Source organism: Erpetoichthys calabaricus, chromosome 5 (genome assembly GCF_900747795.2).
Source record: "Erpetoichthys calabaricus chromosome 5, fErpCal1.3, whole genome shotgun sequence".
NCBI classification, from domain to species: Eukaryota; Metazoa; Chordata; class Cladistia; order Polypteriformes; family Polypteridae; genus Erpetoichthys; species Erpetoichthys calabaricus.
In genome coordinates, this window is record NC_041398.2 from 85,995,736 (window position 1) to 86,014,252 (window position 18,517).

The 18,517-nt window shown below is 36.8% G+C and overlaps 2 protein-coding genes across 4 annotated transcripts in view; both read right to left on the reverse strand.

The window, feature by feature from the left end:
* LOC114652763 (uncharacterized) overlaps positions 1–18,517 on the reverse strand; it is a 363,527-nt gene that overhangs the window by 69,360 nt on the left and 275,650 nt on the right. The gene's annotated exons all lie outside the window — the stretch shown is intronic.
* Positions 1–18,517, reverse strand: part of LOC114651772 (uncharacterized) — a 53,354-nt gene that overhangs the window by 14,467 nt on the left and 20,370 nt on the right. The window contains exons 6-9 of the mRNA XM_028801734.2: positions 16,537–16,650; positions 14,878–14,978; positions 14,344–14,489; positions 2,514–2,632 (exon numbers count right to left, since the gene is read on the reverse strand). Coding sequence (XP_028657567.2) covers positions 2,514–2,632; positions 14,344–14,489; positions 14,878–14,978; positions 16,537–16,650 — 480 coding nt within the window. The remainder of the gene's footprint in view (positions 1–2,513; positions 2,633–14,343; positions 14,490–14,877; positions 14,979–16,536; positions 16,651–18,517) is intronic.

Sequence of the window (18,517 nt, forward strand, 5' to 3'; positions counted from 1 at the left end):
GTATCCGTGTTAAAACAGAAAAACACTCTGTGTGACTACAATTATGAATTAGCTTTCTATTTCAAACTTTCCTTGTGACAGATTACATTAACTTGTTTACTTGACCAATACCTGCTCTTGATGCCACAACAGATTCCCAGTACAATTTACTAGAATGGAATGGAAAACAGCGCGTTCATGTTGCAACTTTCTTAAACATCATAAGCAGGTTGCTTTATAGAAGTCAAGGACACATACTGTACATTTGAGAACTAAGCAAAACTGTGGAGCAGGAATTTAAAAATGAACATTATAGGTAGACTGGAAAACAATTCTTGATAAATATAACTAGTGTTAGGTTCATAAGATACATCATCTACATATCAATAAAAGCACGGTGGTGTGGGTATTGAGAGGAATCTGTTAACTGCATGTGGAAGCAACAACTGAGAGACCAGACTACATTTTAAAGTGTCTGTGGAGGAGGCATACTTATTAAACAAGCCAAAAAAGAAAAAAATAATGAAGGAATAAGTAGACCAATGGCAGAAGGTAAAGAGGACAAGACCAGCAAGGATTTTAAGTTAATAACAAGTTTTTTGACCTGCATCCTAGCAGCAATAGCAACCCAACCAGCATAGCACTTAGGTTGAGTGTACAGTATTGGTGAGGGGAGGCATTAGTGGATAAAAAAGCACAGTATTGGGTGGAGGATGCTGTAACAGGGTATATGTGGCAACCTTATGTAAGACAATTACTCAACTAGAATAATAACAATTTAATTAGATGTGTAATAAGCATGTGTGACTTAAAGCTGCAAATGGAATAAAAAAAATGAACATACAGTAAGAGAAAGTCAGGGACAAAGCACAGATATCAACAACAATTTATGTTGTGCATAATCCAAAATCACACAAGGAATGCCTCAACAGGTTTTAACAGGCCCTGTTTTTTGACAGTCCCCTAGGCTTGACCCCCTAAGTCAAGAAAAAGCTCCCACAAAATAAACTTTGTTGGGAAAAAGAAATGAAGAAATCTTGGAACAGTGCTAAAAAAGTCATTTTGCTTGTCGCCTGACTCTGTGTGTGTATGAGTGTGTGTGTGTGTGCATGGGCATGTGTGAGTGTGTACAGACTTGGCATTATAAGAATGATGTTATGTTGGCTTTGGTGTCCCAGATTCTGGATTCATAAAATAAACCTTTTTATGGTGTTTGTCAAGGAAAAAAAACACATTTTAGGAAATCATTATGGCCTTTTCATTGGTGAGCATAGTTTTTACGTTTTTTGTTTCAACATTATGGTTCAATTTGATTTCTTGACCTTTGCAAATATTTTGATTAAGACATTGGCTAATTGCCTCCCAGATTTATAAAAAGATACTTGAAATGTGCGTACACGGCTTTGCACAAATACATCTGGATTTATAAAAGAAAACTTGATGTTAGAACATGCCTATTTTTAGGACAACTGTGATCCATTAGTATGTAACATTTTGGAAAAAGTGGGAGATGACAACAAACTTGATCAATAAAACCAGCTAAACTACAGCTCACGCATATAATAATTTCTATCACCAAGCTGTTATTAAAGTGTGCATTGATGTGACAAATATATTAAACCTCAAAAGTGATAGAGATTCTATTTTAGTCACCCTTTAAAGGGGCCAATGCTGCATACAGTATGTGCACTGAAGAACTTTCTTGGTTTTTTATCAATTTCTATTGGTTACCTGCTGTCACTTCTCAGGTAACTCGCCGATAGGTCATAGGAATATCTCAGCCACCCTGCACTCTATCATACCTGCTGTGCTGGAAGCCTTTAACAAACCGATTTTAGGAGGCAGTAGTGCCAATGCTGTGTAACCCTGACCCTAATTCGGTGATTTTTTTTTGTGTGTGATCACTGTTCTGGGAGAGATGTCACAGATGAAATGAACATACAGTATATACTTTAAAGCACCTTTGCAACTGATCTAATTGATGGAGCGGCTGCATACCAGTTTGCTGTTGATTAATGTAAGTATACAGTATTGTTTCATTTTATTTGATGTCAATGGTTTAAGTGTTATAATGTGCATGCCATTGATTCAAGGTGGACCCTATATCATTCAGTCTCAATATTCATTGTAGAGCAGGCTATCTATATACTTTCATTTAAGGGTATTCAGTTTTGTGTGTGTGTGTGTAAAGTGGGGTGGGGTTAGAGAGAACATTCTGAGCCTGGCCCATTTGTCTCCTACACCTCGTTTATGATGTCACAAGCAAAGATTCTGCAAAGCCAGAAGATTAGGTTTAATGAGCAAGAAATACTAGTCATGTTTATTCCCATTCTCCAGTTCACCTTGCTAAAATTAGTCCTTTGGTATATGATTTATTTAATTAAACCAAACTACTGTGACTTACCATATATGTTTTATGCTTTAATGTTTAAATAAGTATGAACTGGGAACACTAGTAAAATTGTAAGGTTAAGGTTAGAATTAAGGTTAAATTAAAGCAAAATCAAATATAACACACTGTATTTGGAACTCACTTCATCAAAGCTGTGCTGCTGAGAATGTGTTGTAAGGATCTCAAACCTCTTTTTTAAAGCCATATGATGCCTTTCTTCTTGTTTATTTTCCTTTTTGCCACTTCTTTTGTTTTCGTCACCTTAAATTATAACACAGATAAACAAATGATCAAATGATATAATAATAACCAAAAGCTTCTTTTTGTACTTAAGATAAATTCTATTCTGAATACAGCAGTTTATGCCTGTAAAGTTATATGAAAGCACCAGAAATTTTGATATGACACATAGAAGACAAGAATGGGAGTAAAACAAACATAAACATGTTTTCAATAAATGCATTTAATCAGCTTTAGATCTACCTCTTGAAATGATGCAGAAACCATTAAGGCTTCTCCAGTCATTATCATAGTATCTGCAGAACAGCCTGACAGACAAATATGAGGTCCTCCCGCTCCTTTAATTTATTGCTTACACAATCACCCTGTACTGCTCTTGAATGCTCAGAAACTCCTGGAATATATTAATGCTGTGAATGAAAGTTTCAATGGTTATTACAAGTTGCACATTTTTGAAGGTTACAGTTTTAATATTTATTAACTGTACCAGGCCATATTTGTGATTTCTTTCGCGAGGGCAAGATAAGGGTAAAGATGAAGTTACTGGTGTTGTGCATATATAACTGAAAGAGGGGTTAGGAATGCAAGAAGGTGAAACACTCAGGTTTTATGTTTTTACTTTTATTTAATTCTTTGAGACCTAAGCCCCAAAGCCCCAAGAAACTGTGAGGGCATGCATGAGTACTTTTTCTATAAAGTAATCATAGTTCACCCTATCATCAACTGCTTTATGCCCACTATTGAGGACAAAGTTAAGTTTGTTTCTAGTCATGCCAGTTTCTAACAGTACTATACAATACATGAAAACAGAGAGAAAAAAGGAAATAAAAAATCATCAACAAGAACTTCCTCTCAGAAAACAAATGCCATTGGTCATTTATATAGCTTGAAACTGCAACAGATTAATATCCAGTCTCCAATTGGCTCTACTCAAGCTAGCTATACTTTGGTTTGTAGTGATGGGCATTTCAATTCGTTTTACTGATCTGATTCTTTGGAACTATCTGATTAAGTTAATTGAATCATTTGATTTGTTTGATTCATTGATAATAAAAAACAAACCTTTTCTATGTCCCACTTGAATGAATCAAAAAATGTAGATATTATTAATTTAATTTTATTGTATAATGAATATTTATTAACTTATATGTATTTTAAACATGATGGTAATTCATATAGTATAGTATTAACCTCTTTGGTTCTTACCTGATGTACTAAAGAACTTCTATGCATGGCTTTAAAGCCCTTAAGAACATTCCTGCAAGGATGTCAATCTCTCCTGAGGAAAAACAAACACCGTGTTTGTCCATTGTTGAAGTGAGAAGAACTTTGTTGAATCCATACAAGGCAGCTGGGCCAGACAATACATCTGGACAAGTTGCTCAAGCAATGTTGAAACCAGCTGATGGATATCACTGCTTATTGAGGTTTCTGCGGTGGAATTGGTCGAGATCACCAAATTCCTTAGGGTGTAACTCACAGTTAACCTTACTTGGTCAATTAGTAAGACTTTCATAGCCAAGAAGGTGCAACAGTGTCTATGCTTGCAAGTCTACCCCTCCACTTCTCACCACATTTCACAAAGCACCATCAAGACCATTCTGACCAGCTGCATCACTGCCTGGTTTGGAAATTACAGTGTTTCTGACCATGAGGTCCTACAATGAATAGTGCACACACCAAAAAAGATCTCTGAAGGGTGTATAGGTGAATGAAACAGCCTTAACTCTTACCAAATTCGTCCACTTTGGAGTAGCAAGTTTTTTGAGATAAGAAAACATGTGTTCCAAGTTTATGAGGGACCATTTTGAAATAGAAATATTTTATCACAGGCTAAAACTATTTTCATTGCATTAGAATACATTTCTGGCTCGCTTGTCTTTTTACAACCGCTGTCATGGGTGGAGTTGTTATAAGCCCCCCACAAGCCACACAGCACCAGGTTATATTCTGCTTATAATCCTACTTTTGCTTCTTCAATTCTGTTTCTTCAATGGTTATGTTCTGCCATGTTCAGACAGATGTGCACTCAGATCATTTGATTGTTTTTACTTAAATGGTGCTGACTTTTGGTCCATTATATTCTGTACTGTTATTTTACATAGCCTACAGGCTATATTCATGCCATGTGGCAGCTTAATGAAAAGAGCAGATACAAGTTTCATTATACTTTGTAAAAATAATAATACATCTGAGGTGAACTGTTTAAACTATATTGTATTTTTGATAAAAGAGCCAACCCACCCACACATTGCAGTTTCCATGATATGTTCACCGCATGCATGATAAAAAAAATACTCAGAAAATGAAAAGAGCAGAGTGAGCAAAAGAGCAAACTGAAGTGCCGTAAACCAATTATTGACGTTTTTAATATATGTTGAGTCACTCTTCCTGAGGATTTGGTAATATAAAAAAATTAGGACACCACGTTTGAGTCAGTAAACTCACTAACACTCAGTTGTACCAATCAATTCATAAATACATGGGGAGAACATATAAAACTTGTGCAGACGCTGGCACTGTAAGACAGGAGTGACAGCACTGTGCTACTACTCTACCTAAACTTAAACTTAATAAACATCAACCTGGAAAAACTTAGGTGAGTTGCTATTGCTACATTGGCTCTAATCTCTGTGTGTGTGTGCATAGCATGGAGTAGAAAAATCTATTGATATCAACTACTGTATTTTCAGTATTTCAGAAACATTTTAACAAAGGTGAAGTGCTGGCTTGAGGCTAAGAATCTGTGCTGGTATCTGGAAGGATGCCGGTTTCAAATCCTTTTACTGCTAAAATGGATCCTACTCATTTTGGCCCTCGAGCAAGGCCTTTAAACTGAAAATCCATGGGTGCTGTACAATGGCTGACCCTGTGCTCTGTCCTCCAAATATCACATGAAAAGACAATTTCGTCTCAGGGATTAAAACAGTATAACAAATACCAAAAAAGAAGTACATTCATTTATTAAGATGAGTTTACTACTTACGTAGTTTTTGCACAACAGTGCTATCTGCTAGAGGGAAGGGAGGGAACCAGTGCCCTACCTACCTTTAATGCAGAGGTAACACTGTGATCTAGCTCTATTAACAGTAAAGAATTGCAGAATAAAAGACAGTCGAGAACGGGTTTCCTTTTCCACACATACCAAAAAAGTGGAACCAACCCTCCATTTCTGGACTCTTCCAATCCATTTTATATTACTCCAAGGTGTGTGGTGAAAAAAAAAAATCAAAAAATACTATTGCAAAGAGTGCCTAAGTAAATTGTTGTAAAAAATGCTTCCACAAGTGGACCAGAGGTACTTAATAATTAAAAAATGGTATTTTACCAGTCTTTGCTATTTACTACTGAAATATTAGGAACAATGTGATATTAACAGTGTTTTTTGTCATATTTTGCTTAAGTGATCCAGTGTAAGCTGATAAAGTGATACTTCAGACCTCAAATGATGAAGTGTAAAAAATGTATTATTCCAATAAGCAAGCTGCCAATTGCAAATTGTGAAATTTACTTTTGATGGGAATTCTAAGTAGCTATTTCACAACAGAAAATGGGGTCTCAAATTTATTTGCAATGTTTGCTTATTGCTGTCTACCACTATCTCTCACTTCTCACAAAAACTCTCAAACTGGGGACCAGTGTTACGCATTTCATGAGTTTGCTTTTAAGACTGAACTGGGATAAGCAGATTAACCTTAGGCACAGAGGTGATCACAGGTAAATGCTTTGCTTCCCCATGATCATGACATGCAGAATTTAAAAACACATTGAAACAGTGTTTCTAAACTTCATGCTTTGACAGTTTCACGTGGTGTTGACGCATCAGTCCCGAATATTCGATCTCTAACCTGAAGACAAGTGCCATGTCACAATTTGTTGTTTTCCCTTTATATATTGCATGTGTTGTGACAGGAGGAATCCTTGTGTACCACCATTCATTGGAATTAAGTAACAAACCAAATGGTCCAAAAAATGTAATTTATTTACAGAATAAAGATACTAGGAAGAAAAATAAAGTTGGAAAATTATAATGACTAAAACCACATATGAAAAGACTCACACTACAACAAGGACTGTCTTTAACTCACAGCCCTAACCCTAACACTACCACCATTTCAGAAAGAGTGTGTGCTCATCTCATCTCCTGTCTTTAAGCTTAACCTTCCTCTGCCAACCACTTTCTAAGTTAGGATTAACCTAGATCATCCAGTGGTCAGACTTGAGGAGTTCCCTTTGTGGTCCCAGGTTTCACCTGCCTCCCAGAGCCTATCAAATCTATAAGTGTCCACAGAATAGAATCTTCTAGAGTACAATACCTTCCTGATCAGGTAACCCTCACATGGTTTCCTGCCCACTTTATAATTCTCCCCCATGGTAACACAAGGAGTAGGACATACAGTAAAACAATTTTGATAAAAAAGGCAATTCAGCTCAACAAAGCTTGCTAATCCAAAAACATTAAGCTATGTTTTGAAGGACCATGAAATCCTTCTATATTGCTTTATAATGTATTGCATGTGTCTATGGTTTTCTTGATGAAGAAAAACTTTTAATTTTCATACAATATTGACCCTTAGTGTATTTCCATCTGTGTCCCCTTTCTTGTTTAAGAACTATTTTTAAAGTAGCAGGAGTTCTTTCTTTGTTAACTTTTGTTTTACTTTCCTGTTCTGTTTTAATTCTGCATTGCTTTTAATAAGTTAATTTTAAATTTATTTGTTGTATATGTTCTGCAATTTGTATCTTCTTGATTGTATACTGTGTGATAATAAAGCAACACAGACATCATAAAGATTTGGGGCAGCCACCCGTATATTGTTTTCCCAGCTGCAGTTTTTGAAGCACGATGTGTATAGAACAGAGTCCAAAACAGAACTGATTATTACAGACAAAGATGGAGGCTTTAAAGGCCCGTAAAGGAAGTGACGTCATCAAAAGGGCCAGAATCAGAAGTGATGTCTTCTGGTTCAGAAGTGACGTCAGCAAAGGGGCCGGCACCGGAAGTGATGTCTCCGCCGCCCTCTGGTCAGATGTTTTATTACAATTACTTAGGTCCTTTAGCTGCCTCCCACTCGCACGTGTGTGACAATTGCTACTTTCTTGAAATAGTTATTAAACATTAAAAAGGTGACAGCTAGGATCTAATTAATTAATTCTCTTCATAGTTTTAAAAACTTCAGTCATATCTCCACTTTAATCTTCATTTGCTTAAACTGAAAACATTTAACTCTTTGAATCTTTACACATAGCTCATACTTCTCACAGATTTGGAATCAGTATGGCTATGCTTCTCTGGATTTTTTCTAGTACTGCTATTTCTTTTTTCTAGCCTGGAAACCAAACCTGCACAGAGAACTCCAAATGATGCATGATATGGCTTAATACAGCTTAAAAATGACCTCCTTTGACTTTTTCTCTACATACTGAGCTATATACACTACCGTCTAATTAGCCTAGTTAATGGCTTCTGTACACTGTGTCGATGCAGATAGTGATGAGTCTCCTTAACAAAGTGTATTTTGAAGTTTCTGACTTCCCATTGTCTATTCAAATGTAACATTTTTACTTGCTACATTTAAAATCTTACACTTACTTAGATGATTAAAAATCATCTGCCATAAATTGGGCACAAGCCAGTATGCTGTTCAAATCCCTATGTAATGATTCAGCTAATTGTCTGCCATTCCAGCTAGTTTTGGTATCACCTACAAATGTAGCAAGCCTTTTATATATAATCGTGTCAAATTTTTCACTGTATATTAAAAAGAGCAGTAGTCCCGGCACGTGTCCCAGAGGAACACCACTTTTTATTTATCTCCTAATTCTGATAAGGGTCTTTGCACCATAACACTTAGATTCTAATTTCTGATCCAATTCTCTACCTGTTTACTGTGCCTTGAATTCCCCCATCTTTTAGTTTGATACCTAGAACATTTATTATGTCACTGTTGGTAAATTTTAATTCATCCTTACTATTCCTGATACACTTCACCTTTTCCTTGACCATCATGTTACTACTTAAACACTAAAAGAATCTCTTTTGATCATCTATTGCCTTTTGCACAACATATTTTTGTCTAACTGCTGTTTAGCTTTCCTAACAGCCTTTTTAACTGTTGGTCTCATAAGCCCTACAGTTGGAACTTCAGTTATACGATTTTTAAAATTTAGAAAGCTATTTTTCCTTTACAGCTTCTGTTTTATTTCCTTATTTATCAACGGCAGAGTGTTCTTTAATTTCCTACTGCTTCTAAATTTTGGGATAAATTTGTTCTGCATTATATAGAGAAAAGCCAAGCAAAATGACACCTTTTATTGGCTAACTAGAAAGATTACAATATGCAAGCTTTTGAGGCAACTCAGGCCCCTTCTTCAGGCAAGATGTAATCATATATTGATACATTGATTACATCTTGCCTGAAGAAGGGGCCTGAGTTGCCTCGAAAGCTTGCATATTGTAATCTTTCTAGTTAGCCAATAAAAGGTGTCATTTTGCTTGGCTTTTCTCTACATTCATAATGGCTAACACGGTACAACACCCTAGTACTTCTGCATTATATGTAAAACACTTTTAAACCTGCTCTACTGCTTCTTGGCTGTATACACACTTAAAAGGTTATCCCAGTTTGTTTTTATTTGGAACACATCTGCTCAAAACTTACCCTACCAAAGATAAACTTCAAAATTTTAGTGTTTTCATCTGTACTTTGTGGAATGAGCCCCGGACAAAGAAAGGCAGACATGTTTAAAAGCACCACCACACGTTTATTTACAACTATTTACAAGAGTAAGTGCACACAAACCCCCAAGACTCCCCCAAAGTCCAGGCCTCTTTCACTCTGCCTTCTTCACCGCCTCCACTCCTCTCCTTCAAGCTCTGTCCTGTTCCTCACCCGACTCCAGCCCTGAATGAAGGGAGGCGGCCCCTTCTATGATCACCTGGATGTGCTCCAGGTGCTTCCCGGTAATCTTACACCGGCACTTCCCAGTGTGGTGGAAGTGCCGGCTGCGTGCCTGGAAGCACTCCGGGTGTCCCCGATCCTCTTCCCCCCAGCACTTCCGGGTGTGATGGAAGTGCTGAGGTCCAGGGCTCCATAGGCATCGGGGCACCCCCTGGCAGTGACCATGGGCTGCTACAGGGATAAGCTTCAAAGCTCTCTACGCGTGGTCCCCAAAGCAAACAGGGTGGTTGCTCCCTCGTGGTTTGGAGTAGGCGCAAGCCCTCCTCTGGTCCTCCTGGGAGTCCAGGCTGGCTACCACCCCTAGCCACGTGCCACAACTTTCTCACAAAAAGTTCAATCAACTTTACAAAATGAACTATATCCTGATTACTAGCAAAATACCCGCGCTTCGCAGCGGAGAAGTAGTGTGTTAAAGAGGTTATGAAAAAGTAAACATTTTAAAAATAACGTAACATGATTGTCAATGTAATTGTGTTGTCATTGTTATGAGTGTTGCTGTCATATATATATACTGTATATATTATATATATATATATATATATATATATATATACATACACATATATTATATATATATATTTATATATGTGTGCATATATGTATATATATATATATATATATATGAGACAGCAACACTCATAACAATGACAACACAATTACATTGACAATCATGTTACGTTATTTTTAAAATGTTTCCTTTACTTTTTCATAACCTCTTTAACACACTACTTCTCCGCTGCGAAGCGCGGGTATTTTGCTAGTATATATATATATATATATATATATATATATATATATATATATATATATATATATATATATACACACATACACATATATATATATATATATATATACATACATATATACATACATACATACATACATATACACACATACATACAGTTTCAATAACATAGAAATCAATATAAACAACATTAACATCATTATCATATGAGAATATGAAGTAATATATAAGAAGCACATTTCATATAAATATAAATTATTAAACAGTAAAATCTTCTTCTGTAATTTGCTACCATGGCTATTTGTTTGTCTGTCCAGGATTCTAAATCACCTATAGCTCGCAAACTGTTTCACCTATTGACGTCACGTCTACTATCCGCTTTATGGGTGATGATTGTATTACTCTTTTTATCTTTATTTTATTTTATTGTAGAATCAACTCCTATCTGCGCACACCAGGGCGGCCGTGGGCGGATGCGTATGGTGTATTCACTCCACGTTATCGTGCATTGCGCTGTCACTGGTATTTTGATAAAAGAATTTGAACAACATATAAGAAGCGTATAAATTATTAAACAGTAAAACATTAACATTTAAGAAGTAAAGTTACATTAAGTACTACTGCAGTGCCTTTGGGTATACCTCATTTTTTGTTTGCTCATTACATGCTTAAATGTATACATTTTTTGGTGTACCTACCCGAGAACACGCGACATATAACCGAGCGTGGGAGAAGCATGGATTTTAAACACGCGTTGAGTTCATCTGCTGGTCTTCCTCGTGGAATAACTGGTAATGTTTGACTAAAATCTACAGCGAGTAAAACGACATTACCTCCTATTTTTTTTTTTTACGATCTCTGAGATCTTGCTTTTTTTCGGTTCAAGGCTTCATAAGCTCTTTTATGTTCTATGGTGTACTTATCCCAAACCATCATCTTTGAATGTTGCAAGACTTTCGCCTTGTATGTAGATCGGGGTAATTACATTCATTGCATTCCTAGTCTGAATCACAATCTGATTGTATGGGTGGTTACCTGGCACTGTAGAGTTGCCACCCGTCCTTTAAAATACGGAATCGTCCCGTATTTGAGAATGAAATTGCGCGTCCCGTTTTGAATCAATACGGGACGGGATTTGTCCCGTTTTTTTTTTATCATTTTTTTTAAAGCAGTGTCTCATGCAAATCATCCCACACGCATTTTATGAAGATGCCTCCTTTCCTACTTTTGATTGGGTAATACTTGATGTCATCGTTAGTTTGATTGGTCTTTTTAACTGTCCAGTGAGGAGGGCGGGTCTTTTAAGTAGAGTCTGCAAAGTGTTGGCACTGGGATGTGGCACCCGCTGCAGTATGTGTCCCTTATTTTTTTGTATTAATAGTGGTAACCCTACCTGGCAGGTAACACTTATGTTTGGTCATGAAGTCGTCTAAAATCCGCCACGTGCCCTCTTTTAATTGCGAGAAGCAGATATATATAGCCAAATTCTCGTGCTTCGTTGCGGCGAAGTACTGCTTTTAATTTTTTAAGAAGAAAAGAAAACCTTTTTAAACGGATCGAAAATATACCAATAACAATTTGTTAAGGATCTGTTTTTTTGTGAACCTCGCTTTTCACAGCTGTCGCGCTACGGCGTGTGTTTCGTTTATTTGACAGTATGTAGATCGTGGTAATTACATTCATGGCATTCGTTTTCTGAATCACAATCTGACTGTGTGGGTAGTTACCTGCCAGGTTACGCTTGTGGTTGGTCAGAAAGTCGCCTTACATCCGCCACGTGCCCTCTTTCTGTTCCCAGAAGCTGATCATAGAATGGTTTTAATAGTTTACTTTCAAATAATGCAAAGAGTATGCGACACGTGTTTCTCCCTAATTCTGGGCTCATCAGGCATACACGCTCACTGCAACCCGTCTCGGGAATCGAATCTCTATCGTCAGCGCCAGAGTTGAAGCCCCTAACGTTGCGGTCAGCAAGTCGGCTAACATCCGCCATGTGCCGTCTTTCAGTTGCGAGAAGCAGATCATAGAATGGTTGAAACTGTTGCCCCTAACGTTGCGCTATGGCGTATGGTTCGTTTATACCTCGTGTCTTCTCATTAAACTTTTATCTCGCGAATATGTTATTGCAATCCGCAGCAGGAGCATTTCTATAAACTTAATTTAAACTTACGTTTTACATCGTGCTTTGTTTCCCTTATGAACATGCTTGTATGCTTCACTCGCTGGCTTCTTATTGTTTCGCTCCCTTCTCAATTGTTTAATGAATTTTTTGTTCTTCGCTGTTTGCGGCTCTTCCTTCATTTCTCCCTACTGCGTTCTTTTATCTCGCGAATATGTTATTGCAATCCACAACGGGAGCGTTTCAATAAACTTAATTTAAACTTACGTTTTACACCGTGCTTTGTTTCCCTTATGAAGATGCTTGTATGCTTCACTCGCTTGCTTCTTATTGTTTCGCTCCCTTCTTAATTGTTTAATGAATTTTTTGTTTTTCGCTGTTTGCGGCTCTTCCTTCATTTCTCCCTACTGCGTTAACAGTCTTTTCACGTGATTACGTGGGAGGCGTGATGACGTGACACTCAACTCCGCCTCCCACGGCCATCGAGCTGCCGTCCATTACATTATATTGTCAAAAAAGAGGTTCCAGTTATGACCATTACGCGTTGAATTTCAAAATGAAACCTGCCTAACTTTTGTAAGTAAGCTGTACAAATTTTAGCCTTCCACCTACACGGGAAGTTGGACAATTAGTGATGAGTGAGTCAGTCAGTCAGTCAGTCAGTCAGTGACTCAGTGAGGGCTTTGCCTTTTATTAATTAGTATAGATTACAAAATACTAATTCCATACTTGTTTCCCTTTAATTGATGATTTAACACAGTGTGTTAAAAACAGGAACTGATTACATCTAAAAACTGCTGTTGTTCTGCTTGACTGTTTCTAAGATTATCCCAGTTAATATTTGGGTAATTAAAGTCCAAAGTGGATATAATGCCCCTCACAAAAAGATGTACATTGAAAGTATCTGACATACAGGTATTCCCATTATCTAGCCTATATCCCTACTGCTTTCTGGTCAGATTCAGATATCCACACTAATATGTGTCTCCCCATCAGACTGAAGAAGACAAGCATTTAAATTCTGTTTCACATAAATGGCAACCTCCCCCTTTCATTTTTGGCTATTAACATTAAAGGTATGTACTCATCTATACTATACTCATCCCTACCTCTGTTGTTTATTCAGGTTTTTGCTATAGTATCAAAATTATATTAATAGGCAATGTGGTATAGTAGTCATGGATTTGGACTTTAAACCCTGCGATTGGGGTGGCACGGTTGCGCAGTGGTAGTGCTGCTGCCCCGCAGTAAGGAGACCTGGTTTCGCTTCCCGGGTCCTCCCTGTGTGGAGTTTGCATGTTCTCCCCGTGTCTGTGTGGGTTTCCTCCGGGTGCTCCGGTTTCCTCCCACAGTGCAAAGACATGAAGGTTAGGTACATTGACGATCCTAAATTGTCCCTAGTGTGTGCTTGGTGTGTGTGTGTGTGTGTGCGTGTTCCTGCCTTGCGCCGTGAGTTGGCTGGGATTAGCTCCACCAGAACCCCGTGACCCTGTGTTAGGATATAGCGGGTTGGATAATGACTGACTGACCCTGAGATTGTAGATTCAAATCTGTTATGTCCACAGGGCAAACAAGACTTGGAGTGATCAGGAGAATGATGTGAAAACAGAATAGGACAAAACTGAGAGACAAAATTGTGAGTCAAGGCCAAAGTAAAGAAAAAGAAACAAAGGTACAGTTTGTGAAAAGAACTGAAAAGTTGACAAGTAAAGCCAGTACTGACTAATTGACACTAACTTGCCATGCCACTTGTTTTCAGAATTTGTAGCAACTATACACCTGGAAATACTATGCTGCATGTGAATGTCACTTTGTTATGGCGTTCAACACATAAAACACTATAAAAATATTGTATTGGCTTTGTATATGTGGTATAATATTGATAAACAAAGCAATAACTTACGATTTCTTGCAATTCCTACAAGTTCATAAAGCTGGTTTTGAAGATCTTCTTTGCTCATATATTCAACTTTCATTTGATAAATCCGCCCATAACGGAGACGCACAACAGTCTTTGTAGTTGCCATATAAGCTCTCTTTGTTCCTTTTCTTAAAATGGACAGAAAACCAATAATTTCAACAAATTACCCCTTCACATAGTATTTCTAAGAAACTAACAGATTACAAAATGATATTGAACATAATCATGTTTGTACCAGTTATAGCAGCAAACAAAAACAAATTTACATGTCACTGCTCAATTCCAGTGGTAGATAAACACATTTTTAAATCTATATAGTAAGTACTTTCACTAGTCAATAAGCCTGATAAAGGCAGAAAAGTGACCTACTCCAAGTAACATATCCAGTGTATTAGCAAAAACTTAACATATTATATTTCCATCTTGCAAATTGTATTCCTATTCTAATAAAATTTTTGAGGGAGGTCAAGATTTTATAATCTTATTTTCTTATAAGAACGTCTTTGATTTACTTACTCAGGAAGTAAATAGGATTGAAAGTGTCTGAGACTCAGACCACCACAATATTGTTTGAGAGCAGAAAATGACTTCTCTTCAGCTTTGATCATTTCTGACATCTGAAACATTAAAATTATAAAATCAAAACTAGGTTTCAACAATTGACCTGTCAAGTTCAAGTTCACCTAAAGATAGCATTAAGCATTAAATATGAACATGAAGTAATATGCTATTATCACTAACCAAATCAGTTATCAAGAGGATGTATGGCAAAACTAAGTGCAATATTTGACCAGTTTGAAGAAAGTAAGCTAAATAAATATAGAAGAACTCTGTGGGGTGAGAGATGAGGGGAGAGATATTCTCAACATTTTTTTATTATTCAGTTAATTACATTAAGATATTACTAGCTTAAGGGTTTAGCATTTCAAACTTTTCAATGGTTAAGTTCAAGCCGGACAAACTTGACTTTCTGAAGGAAATTCAAAACCCACAACTTAAATGAAGAGGAGAATACATTTATATACCAATATTCTCACTACTTAAAGCACTTTACATTGAGAGAGGGGAGCCATTTCAACCACCACCAATGTGCAACATCCACCTAAATGTGCAGCGGCAGACATTTTGCGGCAGTCACTCACCATACATTAGTTATTAGGTTATGAAGGGGAGAAAGAGATACTGGCCAAAATGACCAGGCTGTGATGGGCAATTTAGCCAGAACATCAGGAAACACCCTGCTGTTTAAGAAAGATGCCCAGGGATCTTTTATGACTACAGAGAGTGAGCACCTCGGTTTTGTGTTTCATCCAAAGGATGGTGCCATTTTTGCAGCACAGTGTCAGTGTCACTGCATTACGATTCATACACAGACCAAAGAGTATGCACTCCCTAATAGCCTCATTAGCACCTCTTCCAGCAACCACCTAAGCTTTTCCTAGATGATTTCCCATCCAAGTACTGGCCAGCCCATGCATGCTTATCTTCAGGTGGATTACCTGTTCTGAAGTGCATGTGGTATGGCTGCTGACAAGCATAAATAAATATAAAAAGCATAAATATTATTAATATTATTAAGAAATAAAATAGTTCCCAAACTCAAACCAACTCATGGTCATCAGGGGAGTATGTAATATTAGAACGGCATTCAAACAGCCCTTAAAAGAGCACCAGGCAACTGGAGTATCCTCTGTTACATGAACTGTCAATTAACCTCTCTAGTAAAGGGTGATTTTAGATATATGAATAGAAAATATAAGTATCTGGAGGAAAACCCATGCAGGCATGGGAAAAATGTGCTGACTCTAGGTAGACAATGTGGGATCCTTGTTGTGGGATTTAAACCCAGGATGACTGAATCTATGACATGATGGTGCCAAATTCCCATCTCCTCTGACCCTTGTTCTCACTCTTGACTTTGTTATTTGCTTTCTTCTTCTCTTGGGGCTGTCCTGTTGTTTCCATCTGTCTTTTTTGCAGGTGTGGCTGAACAAAAAGTACATTTTGCTGAAGGCAAATTAGCATTCGAAAGAGACAGTAAAGGAAATATTAAATCCTCAATATAATTAAATAATGTAATGGTAAACACCATCAGCTTATCTTAGCTCAAGAAGGTTAATATTTAACTTATGGTACATAACTTAAAATTCATGTAATAAATATGAAATGAATCACCTTATTATTTGAAATTGATGATGTATAATCACAGTTTTGTATAATTTTTGTAATTATCTTTTTCTTCTGGTCACTGTCAATGTCATCTTCATACTTTTCAAGTTCCTCTGCAAACTATTAAAGATTATAATTAGAAGTAACATATTTAATCATCTTCATAGTAACAAACCCAACTTCAATGAACTGTCAGATCATTATAGGTGATTGCTAATAGTTTAAAATTGATTACCCATCAACATTCACAGTCACACTGGAAAATATTTTAACTAATAATCAGCAGTATTTCTTCTTCTTTCAGCTGCTCCAGTTAGGGGTTGCCACAGCAGATCATCTTTTTCATAATCAGCACTATTTCTAGACTTTATCAATTCATTTCACAATGTGCATCTTTACATAACTGCACTCAACAACAGGAAAGTAATATATATTGATATAGAAGGAAAAACAATGGAATTCAATTTTATACATTATTTGTATTACAGTATTTAAAAACCTTGAATTTCATCTCCCTTCTGTATTAACTGAAATACATAAATCAACTTCTACTCACAACTGCATAATGTCATGCCATTTGCTAACATGATTAATCCAGCCTGGGGTCACCAGGGGGGCTGGAGCATTCCCAGCTAGCATAGGGTGTAAGGTAGGAACAAACCCTGAAAAGGGCGTCAGCCCATTGCAGGACAAACACACACACAAACCAAACACACATTAGGACCAATTTAGAGTCATTGATTCACCTAACCTGCATGTCTATGAACATTGAAACAAAACCCATGCAGACACAGGGAGAACATGCAAACTCTAAGCAGTGTAGACCTGGGACACGAAGACTCATCACCTTACTTTGACTCAGCAGCGCTATCACTGCCGCCCAAAACTGCATAATTTTACTGATCATTTCTAGCTAGGGTTCCAAGTCATTTGAAATTTAAGGTTTGGAATAGGCTGTTCAGATATCTATTGTACTAGAGGTGGCCAGGGCTTACAAACTCAAGGTAGATTTGCAGAATCCCACAAAGAAAAATGATGTAAATGTGGGTACGCTGGGGATTTTCATTTGTACTTAGTTGCTGCCACTTTCAAATTTTAAAACACCATAGACATGTTTTAGAAAAAGCTTGTGAAATAGCATACTCTGTTCTTGCTGTCTTTAATTGGTATTTTCCACCAAGATATCCAGTTCATGAAATTACTTTATTTGGTTTGCAGTCATTCAAAATACAGTGCCTATAAAAAGGTTTCACCCTTTGGATGTTTTCATATTTTATTGCTATACAACACTGAATCACAGTGGATTTGTTTTGGCATTTTTACAGCATTTCTACAGACCACGCATTTTAGGGACCAGGTACTAAGCAAGAAAGGGAATCAGCCATTCAGCAAGAGTTTTCATTTCTGAAAGAAGGCGTTTTGGCCTTTCCCTGTTTTTTTATTTTTTGTTCTGCATTTTGCTCAGATTTATTAATTATCCTGCTTTTGTATGGGTATCTAAAAGACATTGTGCTTTGCCATATTCTGTTGATTTGATATAGTTAGGACTGAATACTGTAGCATTTATGGCAACTCTCTCCTCTAGGTCTTTATTTGGAAGTTAACAAAATGAACACAGGTGTCTTTTTCTTTGTAAGTTTCTATGCCTTTGATATTAGCTTATTAAAATGTTTTAGAAAAGTGCAATAATTACAGATTTACACTTATAAGACATTGACACACATCTGCATTTTCTCTGTATCTTAAGACGCTTACTTTGTTTTGTATTTTAATTCTCTTTTTCTGTGTAGTTTGCTTTTGGAATTGTATCTGAATACATACATGATTTTTGGCAGATATGACTGAAAGAAGCAATTACTTCAATGTTACCCATTTGTGTACTTATTAAATAACCAGAATATTAAAAAAGAATGAATTATTATTCTCATTAAAAATATAGCATAATCAGTTTATAATTTCTGGATGTATGCAAAACATAGAAAACTGG